The sequence below is a fragment of the Salminus brasiliensis genome, chromosome 9, assembly GCF_030463535.1.
Source record: "Salminus brasiliensis chromosome 9, fSalBra1.hap2, whole genome shotgun sequence".
NCBI classification, from domain to species: Eukaryota; Metazoa; Chordata; class Actinopteri; order Characiformes; family Bryconidae; genus Salminus; species Salminus brasiliensis.
In genome coordinates this window covers 25961889-25980315 of record NC_132886.1, presented here as the reverse complement: position 1 = coordinate 25980315, position 18427 = coordinate 25961889, and the positions used below count along the sequence as shown (strand labels likewise).

At 40.8% G+C, this 18427-nt stretch overlaps 2 protein-coding genes across 3 annotated transcripts; one reads left to right on the top strand and one right to left on the bottom strand.

Moving 5' to 3' along the window:
- The first annotated feature begins 599 nt into the window (after positions 1 to 599).
- On the top strand, positions 600 to 4711 carry tyms (thymidylate synthetase). 2 transcript variants are annotated; one of them, XM_072686907.1, is made up of 7 exons: positions 600 to 883; positions 1373 to 1446; positions 2353 to 2527; positions 2970 to 3071; positions 3288 to 3463; positions 4248 to 4319; positions 4401 to 4711. In XM_072686907.1, the coding sequence occupies exons 1-7, from the start codon at positions 625 to 627 to the stop codon at positions 4536 to 4538; spliced, it is 996 nt and encodes a 331-aa protein (XP_072543008.1). In that variant the 5' UTR covers positions 600 to 624; the 3' UTR covers positions 4539 to 4711. The 2 variants fall into 2 exon arrangements, with proteins under 2 accessions (XP_072543008.1, XP_072543007.1); XM_072686906.1 differs by having other exon boundaries at positions 2338 to 2527.
- Positions 4712 to 4788: 77 nt separating this feature from the next.
- Positions 4789 to 17358, bottom strand: enosf1 (enolase superfamily member 1). The gene is made up of 15 exons (XM_072688034.1): positions 17176 to 17358; positions 16831 to 16933; positions 15937 to 16052; positions 15395 to 15481; positions 13533 to 13559; positions 13338 to 13410; positions 13209 to 13247; positions 10900 to 10982; positions 9264 to 9386; positions 9027 to 9161; positions 6918 to 6959; positions 6701 to 6830; positions 6439 to 6538; positions 5400 to 5481; positions 4789 to 5174 (listed from the first exon to the last, which is right to left on the bottom strand). Exons 1-15 carry the CDS (start codon positions 17257 to 17259, stop codon positions 5073 to 5075), a joined length of 1326 nt encoding a protein of 441 aa, XP_072544135.1. The 5' UTR covers positions 17260 to 17358; the 3' UTR covers positions 4789 to 5072.
- Between the last annotated feature and the right edge of the window lie 1069 nt (positions 17359 to 18427).

Sequence of the window (18427 nt, the reverse complement as noted above, 5' to 3'; positions counted from 1 at the left end):
AAACAGCAGCGATCCAGACCACACACATGTCTTAGGTCTTATAAATTTCAAGATATTAATAACAATGTTAAATCTGCATGTTCTACATGCTAAAATGGGCACGATGAGACTGGCCTTCGGAGTGACCCGGTTTCTTTGCAGCTGTGTGATGTCTAACATCAGAAAAACACTAAAGAATGAAATAATGTGAATTATTACGCATTATTATTTTTTTTTAATGAACTGAACGTGCATCGAGTTTGTAATCTACATGGAGCCACAGAGCACACTGGCTCGTTTTGTAAAACACGAGTTTGTCAATAATCTGACCGGTAGGGCTCATGCAGGGCTCATGCAGGGCCTGCACGCCTCACGACCCTGTCCCAAATGCAAGTGGCGCCCTCGCGGTCTTGCGCCCTCTGCGTCTGCACGTGGTTCCATGCCTCTGAAGTGCGGACTTGGAGGAGAACAGAGGGTTATTGGAACAGGGCTTGAGCATATGTGAGGAGGGACTGCTAAGCAGAGCTTGTATTGGATGAAGAAAATGCCGCGAATATTGTATTCAGGCGCGCTGTGCACAAGCAGACAGAGACAGAGACAGAGCCAGAGCTACAGCTAAGCAGCTCAGTTCAGCACAGAAATACAATGCCAGCCACGTCTGAACTCCTCCACGGGCCGCCGTGCAGCGAAGGTGTAGAGGAGTCTGCAGGGGAGAAGAAGAAGGAGGAGGCTACTACTACTACTGCTGCTGCTGGTGGTGGTGGTGGTTTCTCCCTGTTCTGTGATGAACGCGGATATCTGAACCAAATCCAGTACATCTTACAAAATGGAGTGAAGAAAGGAGACCGGACAGGAACAGGGGTCGTGTCTGTGTTCGGCTTACAGGCGAGATACAGCCTCAGAGGTGGGTCTCACTGCAGCATGAGTGCTGTGGGTTGGAGCTATAGCTAGCTGCACTGCAGGTCTCTGAACAGCAGTCTTAACAGCTGGGTTAGTTAGCTAACCTACACAAGCTCAGGTTCTGAACATGGAAAGTGGTGGTTTAGCTGTTTTCACAAGGCCTTTCTTGACGTTTCCAGAGTATCAGCTGGAGTCGTTCATTTCCCTCACCATGTTAGTTAGTTAGCTAGCTGGTCCACGACGACTTCATGTATCCAGCTAGCTAATATAGATAATATCACAGGGTGACTCTAGCTAGTTTGGACATACTAGCTCATAGTAACCTTGTTTATTCTGAATGTATGTGGTTTTGTGTGAAACGTTAGCTTGTCAGCTTCCTGTGTGTGTGTGTGTGTGTGTGTGTGTGTGTGTGAGAGAGAGAGAGAGAGAGAGAGAGATCCCGCCAACAGTGCTTGTTTTGTAACCCAGCCCTCCCCCTGTTGACCCTGTGCAGATCAGTTCCCTCTGCTCACCACAAAGAGAGTCTTCTGGAAGGGTATTCTGGAGGAGCTGTTGTGGTTCATAAAGGTAAGTTGTACAAAATGTAAAAAAAAAATATACTAGGAAAAATAAATATGTATTTTCCCCTCCCTCAAAATAATGTCATACTGTAAAATACTGTAAAACAGTTTGTTTATTTAAACTTGGCTAAATACCTCATGAAGTAACATGCATTATTCAGCTGAATTAAATCTGGTTACATTACTGGTTAATGTAAGATTTTGTTAGGAAAAGAAAACCTAAGGCATCTTTCTGAAATGATGACATTGCACATATGACATGGCAGCCCACTGAGCAGTGACTGTGCTCTTTGTGCTTCGGGGAAAAGCACAAACAAGGGAGAAAAACAAATTCAGATGCCAAGCTGGCCATAATCGTGTCTAAGGGATACTTAAGAGTATTTAGCATAATCACCACTCTGTGCTAAGTACTCCAAGTATTCCTTAGTCCTGATTATGGCCAGCTTGGCATCTGAGTTCAGGGCTGTTTCAGAGCTGGGTTTTGTCTGTCTTCCTAATTTGGTCATTTCCGATTCCCTGCTGCTAGCCGAGACAGCCCCCATCACACCGTGTCACCAGTGCTGGGAGGGTGAGGGCTAGCATGTGCCTCGTACGAGTGACATGAAACCAGTGAACTTCGTCTCGCTTTTGAACTGTCTCTGGGACTCCCAGCAATGGATGGCTGTGGCATCACAGGGGATCAAACTTGCCATCTTCTAATGATCAGACTTTCCACCATCATTCACAATCATTGCGCTACATTCAAAACAGGAAGGAAACAACAGTAAATAAGGGGAAGGTTCTGATTGGGTTTAGCCTAAGTCAGCTTTTTGTCAGAATGCATTATGGAAATACATGAATACTGATGAAGAATTGGGAATGTGAGGTATGGAGACAAGCCCAAGCCATTTAACAATAGTTGGTTATCTTGCAGGGTTCAACAAATGCAAAAGAGCTTTCTGAGAAAGGCGTGAAGATCTGGGATGCAAACGGCTCGCGGGACTTCCTGGATAAGAGTGGATTTACTGAGCGTGAGGAGGGTGATCTAGGCCCTGTATATGGTTTCCAATGGCGGCACTTTGGTGCTGAATATAAAGACATGCACACAGGTAGGTCTGGTATTTGCAGAAGTGCAGATAAAGACTGCAGTAAAGATACTGCATAACACTCCATAGGAAAGAATTCTCCAAATGATATTTGCCAACTGAAACAAGAGTATGTCCTATGATGTACAGGCTCCAGTTAATATGATTGGGACAGAAGACGGTATATAAAGATATATAAGCATGAAACCTTACTACACAAGACAAATTTCATTCTTGCTAGCTTGGCGTCACTGCTTAATCACAGTACCCATCGAGCCAGCTGTCCAGTGTTGTCCAGCTTTCAGATCAATAAAGTTGAGGCATTTCAATCTACTTAGTGGCTGAAGGATGTAGATGGTGTAATCAGGCTGATATAAAGGATCACAAGAGTCAGCGGTGACAAATCACTGCATTTGTTAAGTAATAGATAATTGTTTAAATGCTCTTTTTAATGTCTCATTATTAGATTACTCCGGGCAAGGTGTTGACCAGTTGCAGAAAGTCATTGACACCATCAAGTCCAACCCAGAGGACAGGAGGATCATTATGTGTGCTTGGAACCCTAAAGGTATTGGAAAAAATGCATGCAGTGCACAAGACCAAACCAGAGCTCATCACTGATTATGAGTAGTACAAAGAAGAGTAGCTATCTGGCAAAGATGTTTAAAATACCCTATTTCACTATATGTAGTTTCTAAACAAGTTAGAATGAACAAAACACCCCAGCAAAGTAGTGACAAAGTCCCTGTTTTACAGTTGTACCCTGCCTCTTCCTCCTTTTCAGATATGCCTCTGATGGCTCTTCCACCCTGTCATGCTCTGTGCCAGTTCTATGTCTCAGATGGCGAACTGTCTTGCCAATTATACCAGCGCTCAGGAGATATCGGTCTGGGTGTGCCCTTCAATATCGCCAGCTATGCTCTACTGACATACATGATCGCACACATCACAGGACTCAAGGTAATGTGCACCATACTGATTAACACCATTAACACTCTACCTTATAGGAGCACTTTGTGGTTCTATAATTCCGGACTGTAGTCCACATGTTTCTCTGCCTACTTTGTTAGCCTCCCTTCACTCTGTTCCACAATGGTCAAGACCCCACAGCACCACCACAGAGCAGGTTTTATTTGGGTGGTGGGTCATTCTCAGCAAACCGTTGCTGCACAGTTTGTGTTGGTCGTCCTCTAGTCCTCCATCAGTGCTCACAGGACGCTGTTGGCTGGATGTTTCTGCTTGTTGGACTGTTCTCTAGCTGTGTCTGACCCACTTGTACCACCAGCGCAACACACTAACACACCACCACCATGTCAGTGTCACTACAGTGCTAAAAAAGGAGGCTAACGAAGTATGCAGAGAAACAGATGGACCACAGTCTGGAATTATACAACTACAAAGTGCTCCTATATGGTGGAGCTGATAACATTTAACATCACCTCCTTGTCCATATTATGTCAAATATTGCTTCTTATCTTGTTTTCTATGTACTGTAATGTATAACCTGTCTGGCGTGTTAAAGTACTTCAGAACACAAACCCTGTCTTCGTCTTCTTTTCTATGTAATGCTCCCGACTTCATTGCTTTCTAGTGTAGCAGCAACACTGTTGCTCTTAAACTGATCGGTTTTGGTTCCTTGTATGAGTTATAAGAACAGCAGCCAAAGCACCACCGACAGGTCGTTCCGGCCCTGTTGTGTAGTTGAGGTATGTCCTTGTATTGACTGTGCTTTTCTCTATTCTAGCCTGGTGATTTCGTACATACTCTTGGGGATGCCCACATCTACCTTAATCACATTGAACCTCTGAAAGTGCAGGTATGTTGTGTGTATATAATACAGATGGATTTGTGTGTGTTCGTTAATGCTCCTGCTAACAGTTTAATTTTGATTCTACAGCTTCAGAGGGAGCCTCGCCCTTTCCCCAAACTGAGGATCCGTCGCACTGTGGAATGCATTGATGATTTCACAGCTGAGGATTTTGAGATCTGTGACTATGATCCCTACCCCACTATCAAGATGCAAATGGCAGTTTGAACACCACAGCCTCTTGATCTGAAGGGGTAATATCTTGTGTGCGTGATATTTGTGTTAAAAAAAGAATGTAAATACTTTTGTACTAATGTACGTTACATTTGGTTTTATCATTGTATTGTTGTCCAGGTTTTGAAAAATGTATGCTTAAAATAAAAAACATTTTCTAATTAAAACTATTTTGCAAAGTACTAATATTTTCACAGAAAATGTCTGACAGTAAAAGTTGACCACTTAAAAATGAACAAACGGCTTCAGATTAAAAGTGAAATTTATTTGGAAAAGTGAAAAATCTTGATGTTACAAATCCTTAAGTAAAAATAAGTTCTACAAAATAAAGTCTTATGTCCCTTATCACCTTTTATCATTAACAGATAGCAAAGTCTCCTTAAACAAGAATTACAGTACAAAATTAAATTTCACTGAAATTAGTTTGTTAGAGGCAAAGAAACACACTGACAAAACTACAGGATCAAGTTGCGAAGGCTATGATTCATTGTTTCAGTGGTTAGCTTGTAGTCAGTCAGATTTCAAGTGTTAAGATTGATTCTTCTCCAGAATTGATCTCCACACCTCTCCATGAGGAAACAGGTGCTTCTGCACGGACTCGTCAAACATTTCAGTTGAATATCCAGGATCCTGTTGAGACGCATGGAATGTGCGAACGTTGAGTTTAGCAGTACGGTTACGATTTAACTGACCCCTTTTAAAACCTCTTGCTGTCTTTTGGATGGAATGATCACAGGCTCATTCTGAAGAAGCTGTAAAATGTTTTATTCATGTGCCGTTTTGTTATTTATTTCTAATAGGCTTCTAATAGGCCGTTAATAGCTAACTGTGTTTGAAAATAATTTGAAGACTTACCTTAGGAGGCATGTAGTGGGCGTTTCTGATCACAGTGGGGCTTTTGAAATGCTCATGAAGGTGGTCCACAAATTCACACATCCTTACAGAACATCAGATATATTAGAATGTTACAAATCACGGAGCAAATAATTTCTAGTTCTTATCAGCACATTAACAGAAAAACATTACAAATCCTGTCAACTGCAAATATCAAAATATTCACTATTGCCAAAGTCTCTTCCTATTCATTCTTAGCCAGACAGTTAAGGCATAGTGGGGCTTCCCAGGTGAAGTTCTTGAGTGGCTGTTGGCATAAAACATTAGATGAGGGCTTTATTTAAATGCGTCATTCAGTTTGGTGTTAACCTGCTCTTTGCTGGGTTCCCCAAAAGCTTTGTTGCATGAAGGTGATTCTTCCATAGTCAAGCAAGCATCACTTAACATTCACTCTTGCATGTTAAGATGATTGGAAGCCTAGGATCAGCTTTTGAGAAACCGGTCCCTTCACAGTTAAACAGTATACAGTGATGTGCTTTGTCTTTTTGTTAAAGACATCAGCTATGAAACTTAAATTTTGGGGGAAAAATACATGGACCTGACTTTCTTATTAAGGTTGCATGACCATGAATCAGCTGTTTCTCCAAACTAACAGCTGGGAAAAGCCCCACTAGTGTCAGCTAAAAGCTGAACTCTAGCTGATGGGGCCCATCCTCTCATCTCCCACCACTAGCAATCTGGTGACCCGGGAGTATTTGCCAAAAAATAATGTTCTCATCACGGTGCTAAAAACAAAGCTATGCTATGAGCAGTCACAGTGATGTAACCACATATCATTTTCATCATCATAAAAAAACATCTGTTCAAATAGTGTAAACAGGCTTTTAAAAAGGCATCTAAACATTTTCTTTGTACCACAAAGTCACACATTTACTATTTATACATCGTGCATTCTTTGGCACCTTTTCACAGCTTTGTCATGTGAACATAGTCTACATTTTCACCTGGGAAGCACTATCTTCAAATACAGGGACATGAAAAAGAAAAGCATCGTTCTCACCTGTTATCCAAGCAAGCAGATACTGAGATGTAGTCAAAAATTATGAGATGCTGAACAAGCTCACAGAGTCCCACTCCACCAGCATGAGGACACACAGGAACTGCCAACAAATGCAGCGTTACAAACATCCAAACACCCAGTTTTACTCTACATCAACACATCACGTTTAGCGGGAACTAAGGTAACCACACTCATATTCCCAGCAGGAGCGAACCTGCAGTCCTTAATACAATCTCTAAAACGCACATACACCCGAGCTCACCATTGAATTTGGCTGCCATCAGTATGGTGGCAAGGTTCTCGTTGACGCTGCCCACTCTACAGCTGTCAATCTGAACAAACTGCAGAGCCGAGGCCTGCAGAAACTGCTTAAACATCACCCTGTTATGGCACTGACGTACAAACACAGGCACACACACAGTTAGTCAAATAAATAAATTCATGTTAGGCGTGCAACAGTTAAAACTACCTTGATTTACCTGTTCTCCTGTGGCAACTCCAATACCCAAAGGTGCAAGAGCCTGAAACAGAGAGAATTCATTGGAAAATTTAATTTACGCATTTTATGCATAATTTACTTACCCCCTTTTCCTCATACTTTCTGTAGTTTCTTCCTTTGTACTGGAGCTATGATAATATAGCTAATAATTATTGGAAGCTTAGGAACGTGTAAACTGTCCTCCTAAATCATCACATGCTTGCCTCAAGCTGTGTTAAGCTGTAAACTATCCGGCTCCAGGAGCTGATTGATGGTTGATCGGCGGAAGCCGGCTCCTTTAGGACTAGGCAAAGTAAAAATTTCATATCAGCCTCCACAAACAACCTGTACAAGCATATGCGAACTGAGAATATTAAAAAAGCCATATAAATAATAATCATTTGATATAATGTATGTTTTTACGTTAGTTATTCATTTTACACATAATTTGGTAAAAGAAATAATAAAGTCATGTTTCACAGGTAGGTGAATGTCATGTTAGCAGTTTTTCACTAGACACTATCAGTGTAGGGTAGTGTACTTTAGCATCATGAAAGAGATTATTTTATGTATTGTAACTTACTTTAAATACATACAAAATCGAATGGATTAGATGGTTCATTCTACAGAAATGGCATTTTTGAAATGGCAAAATGTCTTTTTAACCTCTGACTCATTGCTGTATGAATCCACATTTTTAGGAGTACTGCATTTTATCAAACAGCCGCTAAATCAACCTTATGTTAAGTTTTAAAGATACACTTTTATTTTTTTGTTAGAACTTTTTTAAATGTACAGCATTTAGTCTATGCTCTCATCCAGAGCAACTTACACTTGAATTATGATACACAGGTAGGAGAAAGTGGAGTTGTGGGAGGACTTTTATCTGATTGTAGAACCCAAGGACTCTTATTGGTGTAGTGTGGTTTGCTTGTCTGGCTGGGGAATTGAACCCTAGTCTGCCACAGGGAAGGAGGTGTTGTTACACCAAACGCTAATAACAAACAATTTAATAAAAGTCTTCATTGTTTGGGTTCTGACACTGTTATGTACTGTTAAACTATAAAAAATAACGACCCAGTTCATCCAGTGTCCACAAAATGAGCAACTCACTATTTTGACTCCAGTGAGGATTTGGGAATGCAGTTTGCTCAATGCTAACTGATGGGCTGTACATGGGATGGGCAATATGGCATAATGATACTTCAAGATTTTCCCAATGCACTACATCTCAGTAGTTATTTTTTCTGACCTCTCATAAGTGGGATTGGGTGAGAAAGAACCAGTGGACAAATTATTCAGTCTTTAACACACTGCACTGCACTGCACTGCACTCAATCCAGTTAACCAGGAATAATGATGCTCACTTTGTAATGAAACATGTAGTTGGTCAGTGTGGTAGAATTGTTCACATTGTCCATGAGAAGAATACTGTAATTCATCATAATAACGATAAATATCATAATGCACAGCTATTGGTATCTCCCTTCTTAAAGAGCACACCCACTCTCATTATCAGCGGGTCTCTCACCCTCGCAACACATCTGAAAAATGCAGAAAGCAAGGGTGTGGAGGTGGGGGGTAGTAAGGAGCCAAACAGACTTTTCTGCTTTGTGCATTGCTGTGGCCACCATTGGGAATGTCAACATTCGGAAGGCCGCCAAAAAAATCCTCACTATTCCATCATCAATTGAGGTGAAGTTACAGACAGCAGAACTGAATTCTTAACCACTAGGGGGCGCACTAGCCAGGTTTGGAACAGCAAAAGTGTCAATTATCGACAATAAATGGTTATTTTTGGCAAAAGACCTTGTTTTAACCAAATGCTACAAGGAATACATCTGTGAAATGTTAGTAGATAGTAGTTAGTAGTAGTAGTAGTTAGTAGAAATATATATTTTGAGCTTACTCATGCTTTAAGTTCTTGGCTACGTTAGTCTTGTAGCTGCAGTTTAAGGAACTAACGAAGGAAACTTTGCACACTGTAGCCTACAAATTTGGCATATTAATTTAAATCATAATAATTAAACCTGTATCTGACCCTATATTTTGTGCTGTGGTGTTCAAAATCCAAACTGATATACTGGCTTACTGCGAACACGTCCCCTACCTTGGAGATGGCTGCATGGCCAAGGATATCATCAGGACAGGTGGGTTCCTCAATCCACAGTGGACGAAACTCTGCTAACTTGGTTACCCAAGAAATGGCCTCGGCAACGTCCCATCGCTGGTTAGCGTCAATCATCTGACAGTGGAGATACCAACATTACCCAGCACTTTCATGATCACAAGGTGTTCGAATGACTGCAGTATTTTTGGGTTCAGTCATAAAGCTTGACTAAATTACCAGGGTTTTCTCTGGACCAATCATCTTCCGAATGAGGCTGCATCTACGAATGTCATCCTGCAGATCTGCACCCACTTTCACTTTGAACCTGGTCCATCCTTCAGCCAGTGCTGCAGAACACAGCTATGCAAGCATGCACACAGGCAAACAGTTACCTAACCTGACCTCACACACACACATTGCAGAATGCTACTCATACTATTACCTGTAGTAGCCTTACCTTACCTGTAGCATCCTGCTGACCACCAGTTGTTGAGTATCAACAATGCAAGCCTTAGCCTAAGCTAGTGGAACTACTTTTTTTTTTTTTACTAGTTTCACTTTACAGTATGAGCTTTTTGCATCAGAAATAAATGCCAATGTTTTTTGTTTTATTTTTCTTTTCTTTATTGATATTTTATCTACACAAGACCACAAACTCTTCATATCTTAGAGGCCAAATAAAGTTAAATACATGCAATATTCAATGGATCAGCTGGGCCATTCTAGAGAAATGGCAGTTTTTTAAACTTGGACCCTGTTTTAAAAGCCATTGCTGTATGAATACACATTAATAACCATGCAAATGTTTAGACTGAGGACATGCCAGTGACAATTTCTATGAAAATTGCTGCTGCATGGCATTAAACCATATGTTGTCAGTCATTTAATATTTTCTCTTTTGTCAATGTTTTTTTCCTGTTTTGCTCTTTATCTAGCTATTCGGTGTCGACCAGAGGAGGATGGGTCCTCTGAGGGTTTCTTTCTCTTGATCTGAGGAAATTTTTCACTACCACTGTTGCTCTTGGCTTATTTAAAGGAGGCTCGGATCTTTGTAAAGCTGCTTTAAAACAACTTTCGTAGTGAAAAGTCCTATATAAAAAAAAATTAATTGAATTGAATAATCACTTAATGTCATTTATTTTTAAATGATGCAAGAGTTTTTATTTATTTATTTTTAATTCATAATGACAAAGCCTTTATAAAGTATAAAATTATTTAAGACATTTAAAAAAATTCAAAATTATATTAATCTTTCACAGTAACATCAGTGACATAAGCACCAGGGTTTCACTGCTTTTATTATATAAGTTAATAAAAATATGATTAATATTAATTTTAATTATTAATAATATTTTTTATGATATTTATTTGGCAATTCATTTTTTTCATGTTACTTATATCAGACTTGATAGCCATGTTGATAATTAATAGTTACAGTCATCCATATGTTATTACAGTTTAAATGGCAGAAAAATGGTTTTGATTTAAAAATATTTAGAATTCTGCATAATTAATTAAAAGCAAATATTGATGTGTTGTTATGTTCAAATAATATAATTATTTATTAATTATTTTAAAATATAAACAAACTGTAAGTCTAAAGTGTTTTTGTCAGATATAATATATTTATAAAGACTAGGGATACAACAATGGAGACTTCTATAGAATGACCCAGTTGCAATATTTTGGAGTTCAAGTTTGGAAAATCATTTTGATTCATGAATTTTGTATAAAAATAAATTATTTTTTTAATCAATCATTTTTTTTGTGTAATCAATTTAAAACATATTTACAACCAAAATATTAACAGTGATACAGATCCTAATGTTTCTAATAAAAACTATTAAATTCTTTTTTTAAAACACAAACACACCTTTGTGAGCTGTTCATCTGAGTAGCCTAGCCAGGCACAGGAGGTAGTGTAGGCTGGATACCCTTCCTTTAGCATTTGCTCCTCTGCAGGGGTCAAACAGGTCACATGGCATGGGGTCACAACATTGTTAGGTGCAGATGATCACACTGTTCCGAAAACTTTATATACATGCATGTCATCAGACAGACAACAGTTCCTTACAGTTTACTTACTGATATTAGTAGAAACTGTTTAGTAAGCAAGTCCAAGCAAACTGATGTCTCACTTAAGATCAGATGGCGTGTTAACATTACAGAGCGAGTGTTTAGCCAAAATGCATGACCTTTCACCCACATTACACCACTTCACTCCCCTGGGTCTGAATTCAGAGTCCAACCTGACAGCCCACATTCCTGAAAAGTGCTAGACAATTAGAACAGCCAAAAGCTGAATTCCACCAAAAGACAAGGAACTACTGTGCGGCTGTTCCGTGCTACTCAGCTATCCTAACAGTGTGGTCACATGCAAAATAAATATCATATTACAGTAATAAGTGATCAGCTAAGCTGCCCATGACCTTCTCACCGGTTCATCGCTTGTCCTTCCTTGGACTCCTTTTGGTTGGTACTGACCACTGCATACCAGAAAACCTCCAAAAGACCTGCCTGATGTTTTGGAGATGCTCTGACCCAGTGAACTGACTGCTCGCTTGCTGCCTAATATAGCCCACCCCAGACTCCAGTATAAATAATAAGCAATGTTTTTCACTTTGCCAGTGAGTAGTGCTAATGTTATGGCCGATCAGTGTATAGTACATAATGTACATATTTGACATGGAAACTTAGGTGCGTTGGACAAAGCTGGCTGAATTTGCATGACTGTATGATAAGAAATATGTGGAGGGACTGTTTAGTTTACTAAACAATGATAAAACCCATGAATCCAATAAATGTTGCAGACATCATAAAAATAGAATGTCCCTCCTAATGTGAAGGTGCTAGGTTTGAATCCCACCTGAACTGACTTAATGTGTTTGGTGTGGCACCATGGAGGACCTTACTACATGCCAGTGAGGGTGGTCACTTGTGGCTAACTGTGAACACATGTCCCTCCCACCTGAAGGTGCGTGGTTCAAATCCCACCTGAGCAGCATGTGAGACTGGGGTTTGATTCCCGGCCTGGTGACAGCTACACCAATAAGGGTCCTTGGGCAAGACTCCTTAACACTACATTGGCCCACCTCTGAAATACGACTAACCTTGTAAGTGGCTCTGCATAAGAGCAGCAGCTAAAATGTACATACAAAATGTTTTACCAACAGACAGTAAACTTGTTTCAGTTTTTTAACTGTTCAGGTGTTCTTTTTTTGCCAGACTTGAGAGAGTCTGATAAATGTAGCTGTGTATTCATTGGTGCAGCGGCTGCTATTCACAATTGCTAACCTTCCTCTGTCTATTACTTAGTAACAAGAGACCTGCAGTACTCACTGATCTATTATTCTACGTTTTTCAGAGTATTGCTGGAGACTGTAGTGCCATAAAAATCACAGAATTAAATGTTATGACTTGAAAATGTAACTGAAGTGTTCAGCTTTAATTTTAAGGCTTTAATAAAAATACTGCACCAACCATTTAGCAATTACAGTCATTTTCACACAGTCCTCCGATTTCACTTTTTCAAAGGTAGGTTGTTTTTAATACTTGGGCACAGATCCTTTGCCGTCAATGACTGCCTGAAGTCTGGAACCCCTCAACATCACCAAATGCTGAGTTGCCTACATTGAGATGCTTTGACAGGCCCTAACTGCTTGTTTGTGGGTCTTTCTGCCTTCAGTTTTGTCTTCAGTGAGTAAAAAGCTGCTTAGTTGGGTTGAGATGAGATTCCCTTGACCATTTAAGAATGTTTCATTTATTTGCCTTAAGAAGCTCTTGGGTTGCTTTTACAGCATGTTTTTGAGTCGCTAACTGTGCTGTAAAACACCATCCTACCATGCATTTTTGCAGCACTGGACTGATTCTGAGCTGGAAGTATAGCTCTATAATTCAAGGAAAACAGTCGGACCCCCCGTAAACATCAGTGACTCAGGTCTATTTACAGCCAGCCTTGGCTGTGCATCTCATTTTATCTCCTTCATTCCATGAAATTAAGGGAACAGACCACATCTGACCATTAAACTGCTCATTAGTCAATTGTCCAATTACGTCCAAGTCTTGGACAATGGAGGAACTATGTAATTATACCTTTAATCCCTGAACCTGATTGTATGTAACAGTGTCCTAAAAGACAGGGACCAATTTTGGTCAACTAAGTGTCTGTAGGTGGCTTCCTACCTCTCTGCTGCTTTCCCTCTTTGGCTTTCTCCAGTATATCTGTTTCCCAGAAACACAAGACATTTGTAAGCTGATGAAGAGTGCTGGGAAAACCACCATTTAATTGTCTATTAATAATAATGAGCTCACCTAAAGCTTCCTGCTCGGTCAGAGCGTCAGTGATGTATCTAAAATCTATACAGCGGACGAGCTGTCTGGGTTCCTGTGGACACATACACGCAAACCTGTTTTGGGCCTTTTCCAGTGTCTTACAGGGTCACGGAAGCAAGGCCTGAAATGCTGAACACTGCACTGGCATTAGGCTATAGGGTCTGTTGATCTTACCATGTCAACTAGGAGCTTCCACAGGGGCTGTAGAGAAAAGGGGTGAAAAGTATTAGGTGCATGAAATGTATGGAAATGAAAAAATGTCCATGTTTTTTTTTTTGTTTTAACCATTTTCTCCCATATTTGCAATATCACCGGGCAGCCAAGGTGCCTGGAGGGAAGCATCGGCCAGTCTCCAATTGTGCTCTCTCTGGACCCTGGCTGCCGATGGCTAGCAGCATGACCGGGATAGTTATCAGTGCCCATGAGGGTCACATGGGTTACATGTCAAAGTTCTGTTCTGGGTCTATCTAGTAAACAGCCATGTGCATTTACTTAAGAGAGCCACACTGTGCTGAGGTGTGTTTAGCCTGCCAGCTAACTTATCTTAGCCTAGCTGGGCAGATACAGGTCCAAACACCACACACTCTGCATATTCTGGCTTTCTGTCACTATAACATCAGTCGGACACAAGCTTTTATCTTTAACACTTGTGTCTGTGAGGCAGCAGTTAGTCAGAATAGCAACTGCGCTGGTGGTACTATATAGGGCCTAGATAGTAGCACCAGCGCAGCGGCTATTCTGACTGTCATTGAGTGAACAGTATAGAAGCAGTAAATATATGAGCCAAGCCTTTTTAAACTGGAAATAATGGTTTAACAAATACTGGCATCAGATAGATTTGGCCAATATTTCAAATTAATATTTAATGTAGTAATTTTCTGCAGATCCACCATTGCTGGAGAAAACTAAAGCTTTCGGTTCTTTCAACAGCAGTAGCTCGAGCTCATTCTCGAGTCATTCTCGCCTAAACGTTTTTAAGTGGGGTTTCTGACTTGAATTTTATCTTGTGGAGAGCAGACTGTTATCATGCTAACCTGGCTAATGCCAACCAGGTTCTCCCTGCGGATTCAGAGCGGTTTAAACATTTTGCACATTTTTCACTTAGTTTGTCACCATATGAGCAAACTATACTTAGTATTTCAACATTTTATGGGTTGAAGTAACGCAGGATGAGATACAGAGAAACATCTGCGCTACCACAGTAATAGTTGGAGAAGGTATGGCGGTATAAAAAAAGTGGATACTGCCCATCTCTAAATTACAGTTAGTTTCATATAAGGCGATGAGTTCTGTATTCTGTATTCAGCTTGACAAGGTTTATCATGCACTTCCAAGTTTTTATGCTTAATGCTACATGCGGAATGGTGGGAATGGTGGAATCTAAGGACCGGATGGGAGCATTGGCACTCCCAATACATCCAAAGCAACTAGGTGAGTAAATCTTAAATTAAAGGTGCACGTATTGATGGGTTAAATGCGGAGGACACATTTCGCTGTACAGTGTACACTGTACAGTGTACACTGTACAGCGAAATGTGTCCTCCGCATTTAACCCATCTGGTAGTGAACACACACTCACACACACACATGTTAGTGAGTACACACACACACCCAGAGCGGTGGGCAGCCAACTCCAGCACCCGTGGAGCAGAGAGGGTAAAGGTATGGCCCAACAGTGGCAGCTTGCCGAGCCCAGGAATCGAACCCTGTTATCGATATCCCGGCGCTCTAACCGCTGAGCCATCACTGCCCTTCTACAACCCAAATCTTGACACATGGTGTTAAAGTATTCCTAATAATAATCCCAGGTGATTTACAAATAGAGGAGGGCAGTTTGCACTTTGTTTTTGGAGAGGGATTGAATCTAATTGAACCTCCTTCTATTCTTCTCAGATCAAGCCCTGGCCGTCTCTGCATATATTCCCTGATTCCAATCACTCAGGGATTCATTTTGGTACACCAGTAAAAACGGACCCTAAATGACCCTAAACTTTCAAGCACAAACCATAGAAGTGTTGTGTGTTAGTGTGTTTCACCTTGCCCTCTGCACGTGCCCACATGTCCCAGATAGCATTGAGGATGGCTGCAGTTGCCAGATGGATAACTCCTTTCTCGGGCCCGATCTGTCATTGAGAGAACAGTGTACAAGCAGTAAATATACAAGCCAAGCGGATCTACCTAGGAATGTACAGTTATATCGATATCAAAATGGGAAATAATGGTTTAAAAAATATTGGCATCAGATTAGATAGATTAGGCCAATTTTTCTAATTAATATGACATATTTATTGTACTCCGGTGATGCTAGGATTAAAGAAATATATGTAGTTAACCCTCTACAAATCCATGTTTTCTGTAATACTAATCCATATGGATCCAAATTATGTATCGGCATCATCAGATACTGAATATCAGCACCTGCCCACAACTCACATATCAGACAACCCAGTTGTCTATTACCAGAGAATAGCCCCACCAGTTTATACAGAAGTCCCTGTAGTTACTGAGTAATACACCATAGTGTGTAATAAGCCGCTGTGTGTTTAAGAGGTTAAATGCAGTGTTTTCGTTGACGTACCCATCTCATCTGACCATCACTGGTCAGGAGCCTGTAGAAACCCCTGAAATCACTCACTATCTCCTCCAGTGTCTTACCGATCACCAGTGTAGACAAGGCTTCTACAGCACACACAACTAAAAAGAGAGAGAGCGAGAGCTGAATCAATCCAACCCAAATAAAAACTGCACACATACAACATGTCCAAAAGTTTGTAGACCCCCCCCAATCAACATTACTACTGATATCAAGTGTATTAATAGGGACTTTGTTCCCACTTCATTGAAGCAACAGCCTCTGCTCTTCTGCTTAAGGCTTTACACTAGATGTTAGAACATTGCTGTGAGGATTTGACTGCATCCTGCCACAAGAGCATCAGTCAGACCCGGTCCTGATATTGGGTGTCTTGGATACTCTGGATCCTTCCATCACTCCAGAGAGCACAGTTCCCCTGCTGGGAAGGTTCATACCTCTCTAACCTTCATTCACCTCATTTATATGGAGATTTTACGAGCTGTGTATAAGCAGAGCAGAACAGAGCACTAAGCATAAGATAGATATATCTTTATATATTGTTATATATCTTTATATATTGAGATATATTGTTGTATAGTGTATCTAGAACTTGGATTAAGCCTAGCATTAGACTAAGTAAGTAAACTGCAGTATCAGTGGTGACTCATCATTGGAAAGGGTAGCTACTTATTGCACTTTTTGCATATTTGTTTACATTGCCAGCCTTGCCTGCCACGTGTTAACCACGAGGTGGCGCATTCTTGCCACTGCCGGTGCCAAAAGAGGATCAGTGCGGACTGGACCGCCCACTAACAGAGCAAACCACGAGACTGCCAGGGTCCAGAGACGGATAATTATGCTCTGAGGGGATTAATATTACTCAGCAGCATTAACACTCACCGATTTCCGTCCCTCTTCCTACAGTGAATGTGATCCCGTAGCCTTTCAGCCCCTCGTCAGCTTCAATAACAACATAGGCCACGGAGTAGTCCGGGTCAGTGTGCTGTGGATCAGGTGGATCGGTCACATGATTAGCTACAGGGTCCTGTCCGGCAGTTGAACACATTTACAGTCTCTGATCTCATATTATACCAACAACATGTATAGCTAGTGGACACGGCTAATAGCTAGTTAGCTAGCCAGCATGTCAGTGTATCTGTGTGTGTGTGTCTATGAGGAAACGCGAGTGTATCCTGCTGAATCTGCAGCAGGTGTTAGAAAGCTGCAGTGCTGCAGGTTACACACCATCGCGTCTGATCCGTGCTGCTCCAGAGACGTGGGAAATCTCACGTCGCTCACTGTCAGCTTAGTAATTTTGCCTTTTGACATCTTGTCGTTAGTCCGAAGTCTGGAAGGGAAGTAAGTAGTTAGTTAACTAACTTAGTGCTAGCTAGCCTGTTTCTGTTTCTCCCTGAAGACCCCGCCCCCTTCCTAAAGCAGGGGCGGGGCTTCACCCACACCGAGCTTCTCCACAGGGCACATTGGCAGGGGATAATCAGACATCCTCAAGATCTGGCTTGAGATCCTTCAGCTAATCAAATGTCACTACATTAGATCTTTGGTAGGCTTAGCTTTTTTTTCCTGGACCTTTAACCTGTAGCTTCATTGATATACCTGTCTAAGAAGTGTGCTTGGTAATTATTAATGATTAATGATTACTCTGGGGTAGCGTACATTTTTGGGAGCATACAAAAGTGTAGCCCAGGGGCCCATGACCTAGGCCCTAGATAATCCAGCCCTTTACAGTAAGGAAGATTGAATAAGAATGTCATTGGGCAAGTAAAAGAGGCAAACAAGTAATTGCATGGCTTCATAAAGATATAAAAATAATAATAATAATAAAAAATATATATAAATAAATAAGTAATATATATAAAAAATAAAAATAAAAAAGACAATACAATAAATAAATAAATGTTGTAGGACTAGAGGTGGGAGATATGGTATTTTCATGATACACTGTATTTATAATAATATAAGTAATCACAGACATACTCATACTCTCCCATACTTCATACAGTGACTGTTATTCCCAATGTGCTGCACGACATCCAATCAAACCAGACTAGTTTCACTGTTTGGAAAGAAACACGCAGTTGATATATATGCACAATATCACGATACGGTGAAATAACGGCATAAGGCCCACCTTTATGTAGGCCTTCAAATGTTTACATGTAAAAATAACAACAAACAAAAATCCAGGTGCTTTTTTGTGCTATGTACCAGATGATCTTTGGTCTGCACCAGTCTACCAGTTCTCTTAAGTGTTCCACATCCCAAAGGGCTGGATTACCTAGGTCCTAGGTCATGGGCCCCTGGGCTACACTTTTCTATGCTCCACAAAAACCTACCCCAGAGTAATCACTACCAAGCACACTTCACAGACAGGTATGTCAATGAATCTACAGGTTAAAGGTCCATGAAAAAAGCTGAGCCTACCAGTTCCATACAGGATTCAGAACTAGTGACTGGGAAGGCCACTGAAGAGCACAGA

Bases quoted from the DNA above. Each gene is read 5' to 3' on its own strand.
- enosf1 (XM_072688034.1), bottom strand. From the start codon at position 17,259: ATGTCAAAAGGCAAAATTACTAAGCTGACAGTGAGCGACGTGAGATTT. The intron at 13,411-13,532 runs GTAAGATCAACA...ATGTGTCCACAG, and splicing joins GGAAGCTCCTAGTTGACATG to GAACCCAGACAGCTCGTCCG. The intron at 13,248-13,337 runs GTGAGCTCATTA...TCTGGGAAACAG, and splicing joins GACCGAGCAGGAAGCTTTAG to ATATACTGGAGAAAGCCAAA.
- tyms (XM_072686906.1), top strand. From the start codon at position 625: ATGCCAGCCACGTCTGAACTCCTCCACGGGCCGCCGTGCAGCGAAGGT. The intron at 1,447-2,337 runs GTAAGTTGTACA...ATTTAACAATAG, and splicing joins AGCTGTTGTGGTTCATAAAG to TTGGTTATCTTGCAGGGTTC. The intron at 2,528-2,969 runs GTAGGTCTGGTA...TCTCATTATTAG, and splicing joins ATATAAAGACATGCACACAG to ATTACTCCGGGCAAGGTGTT.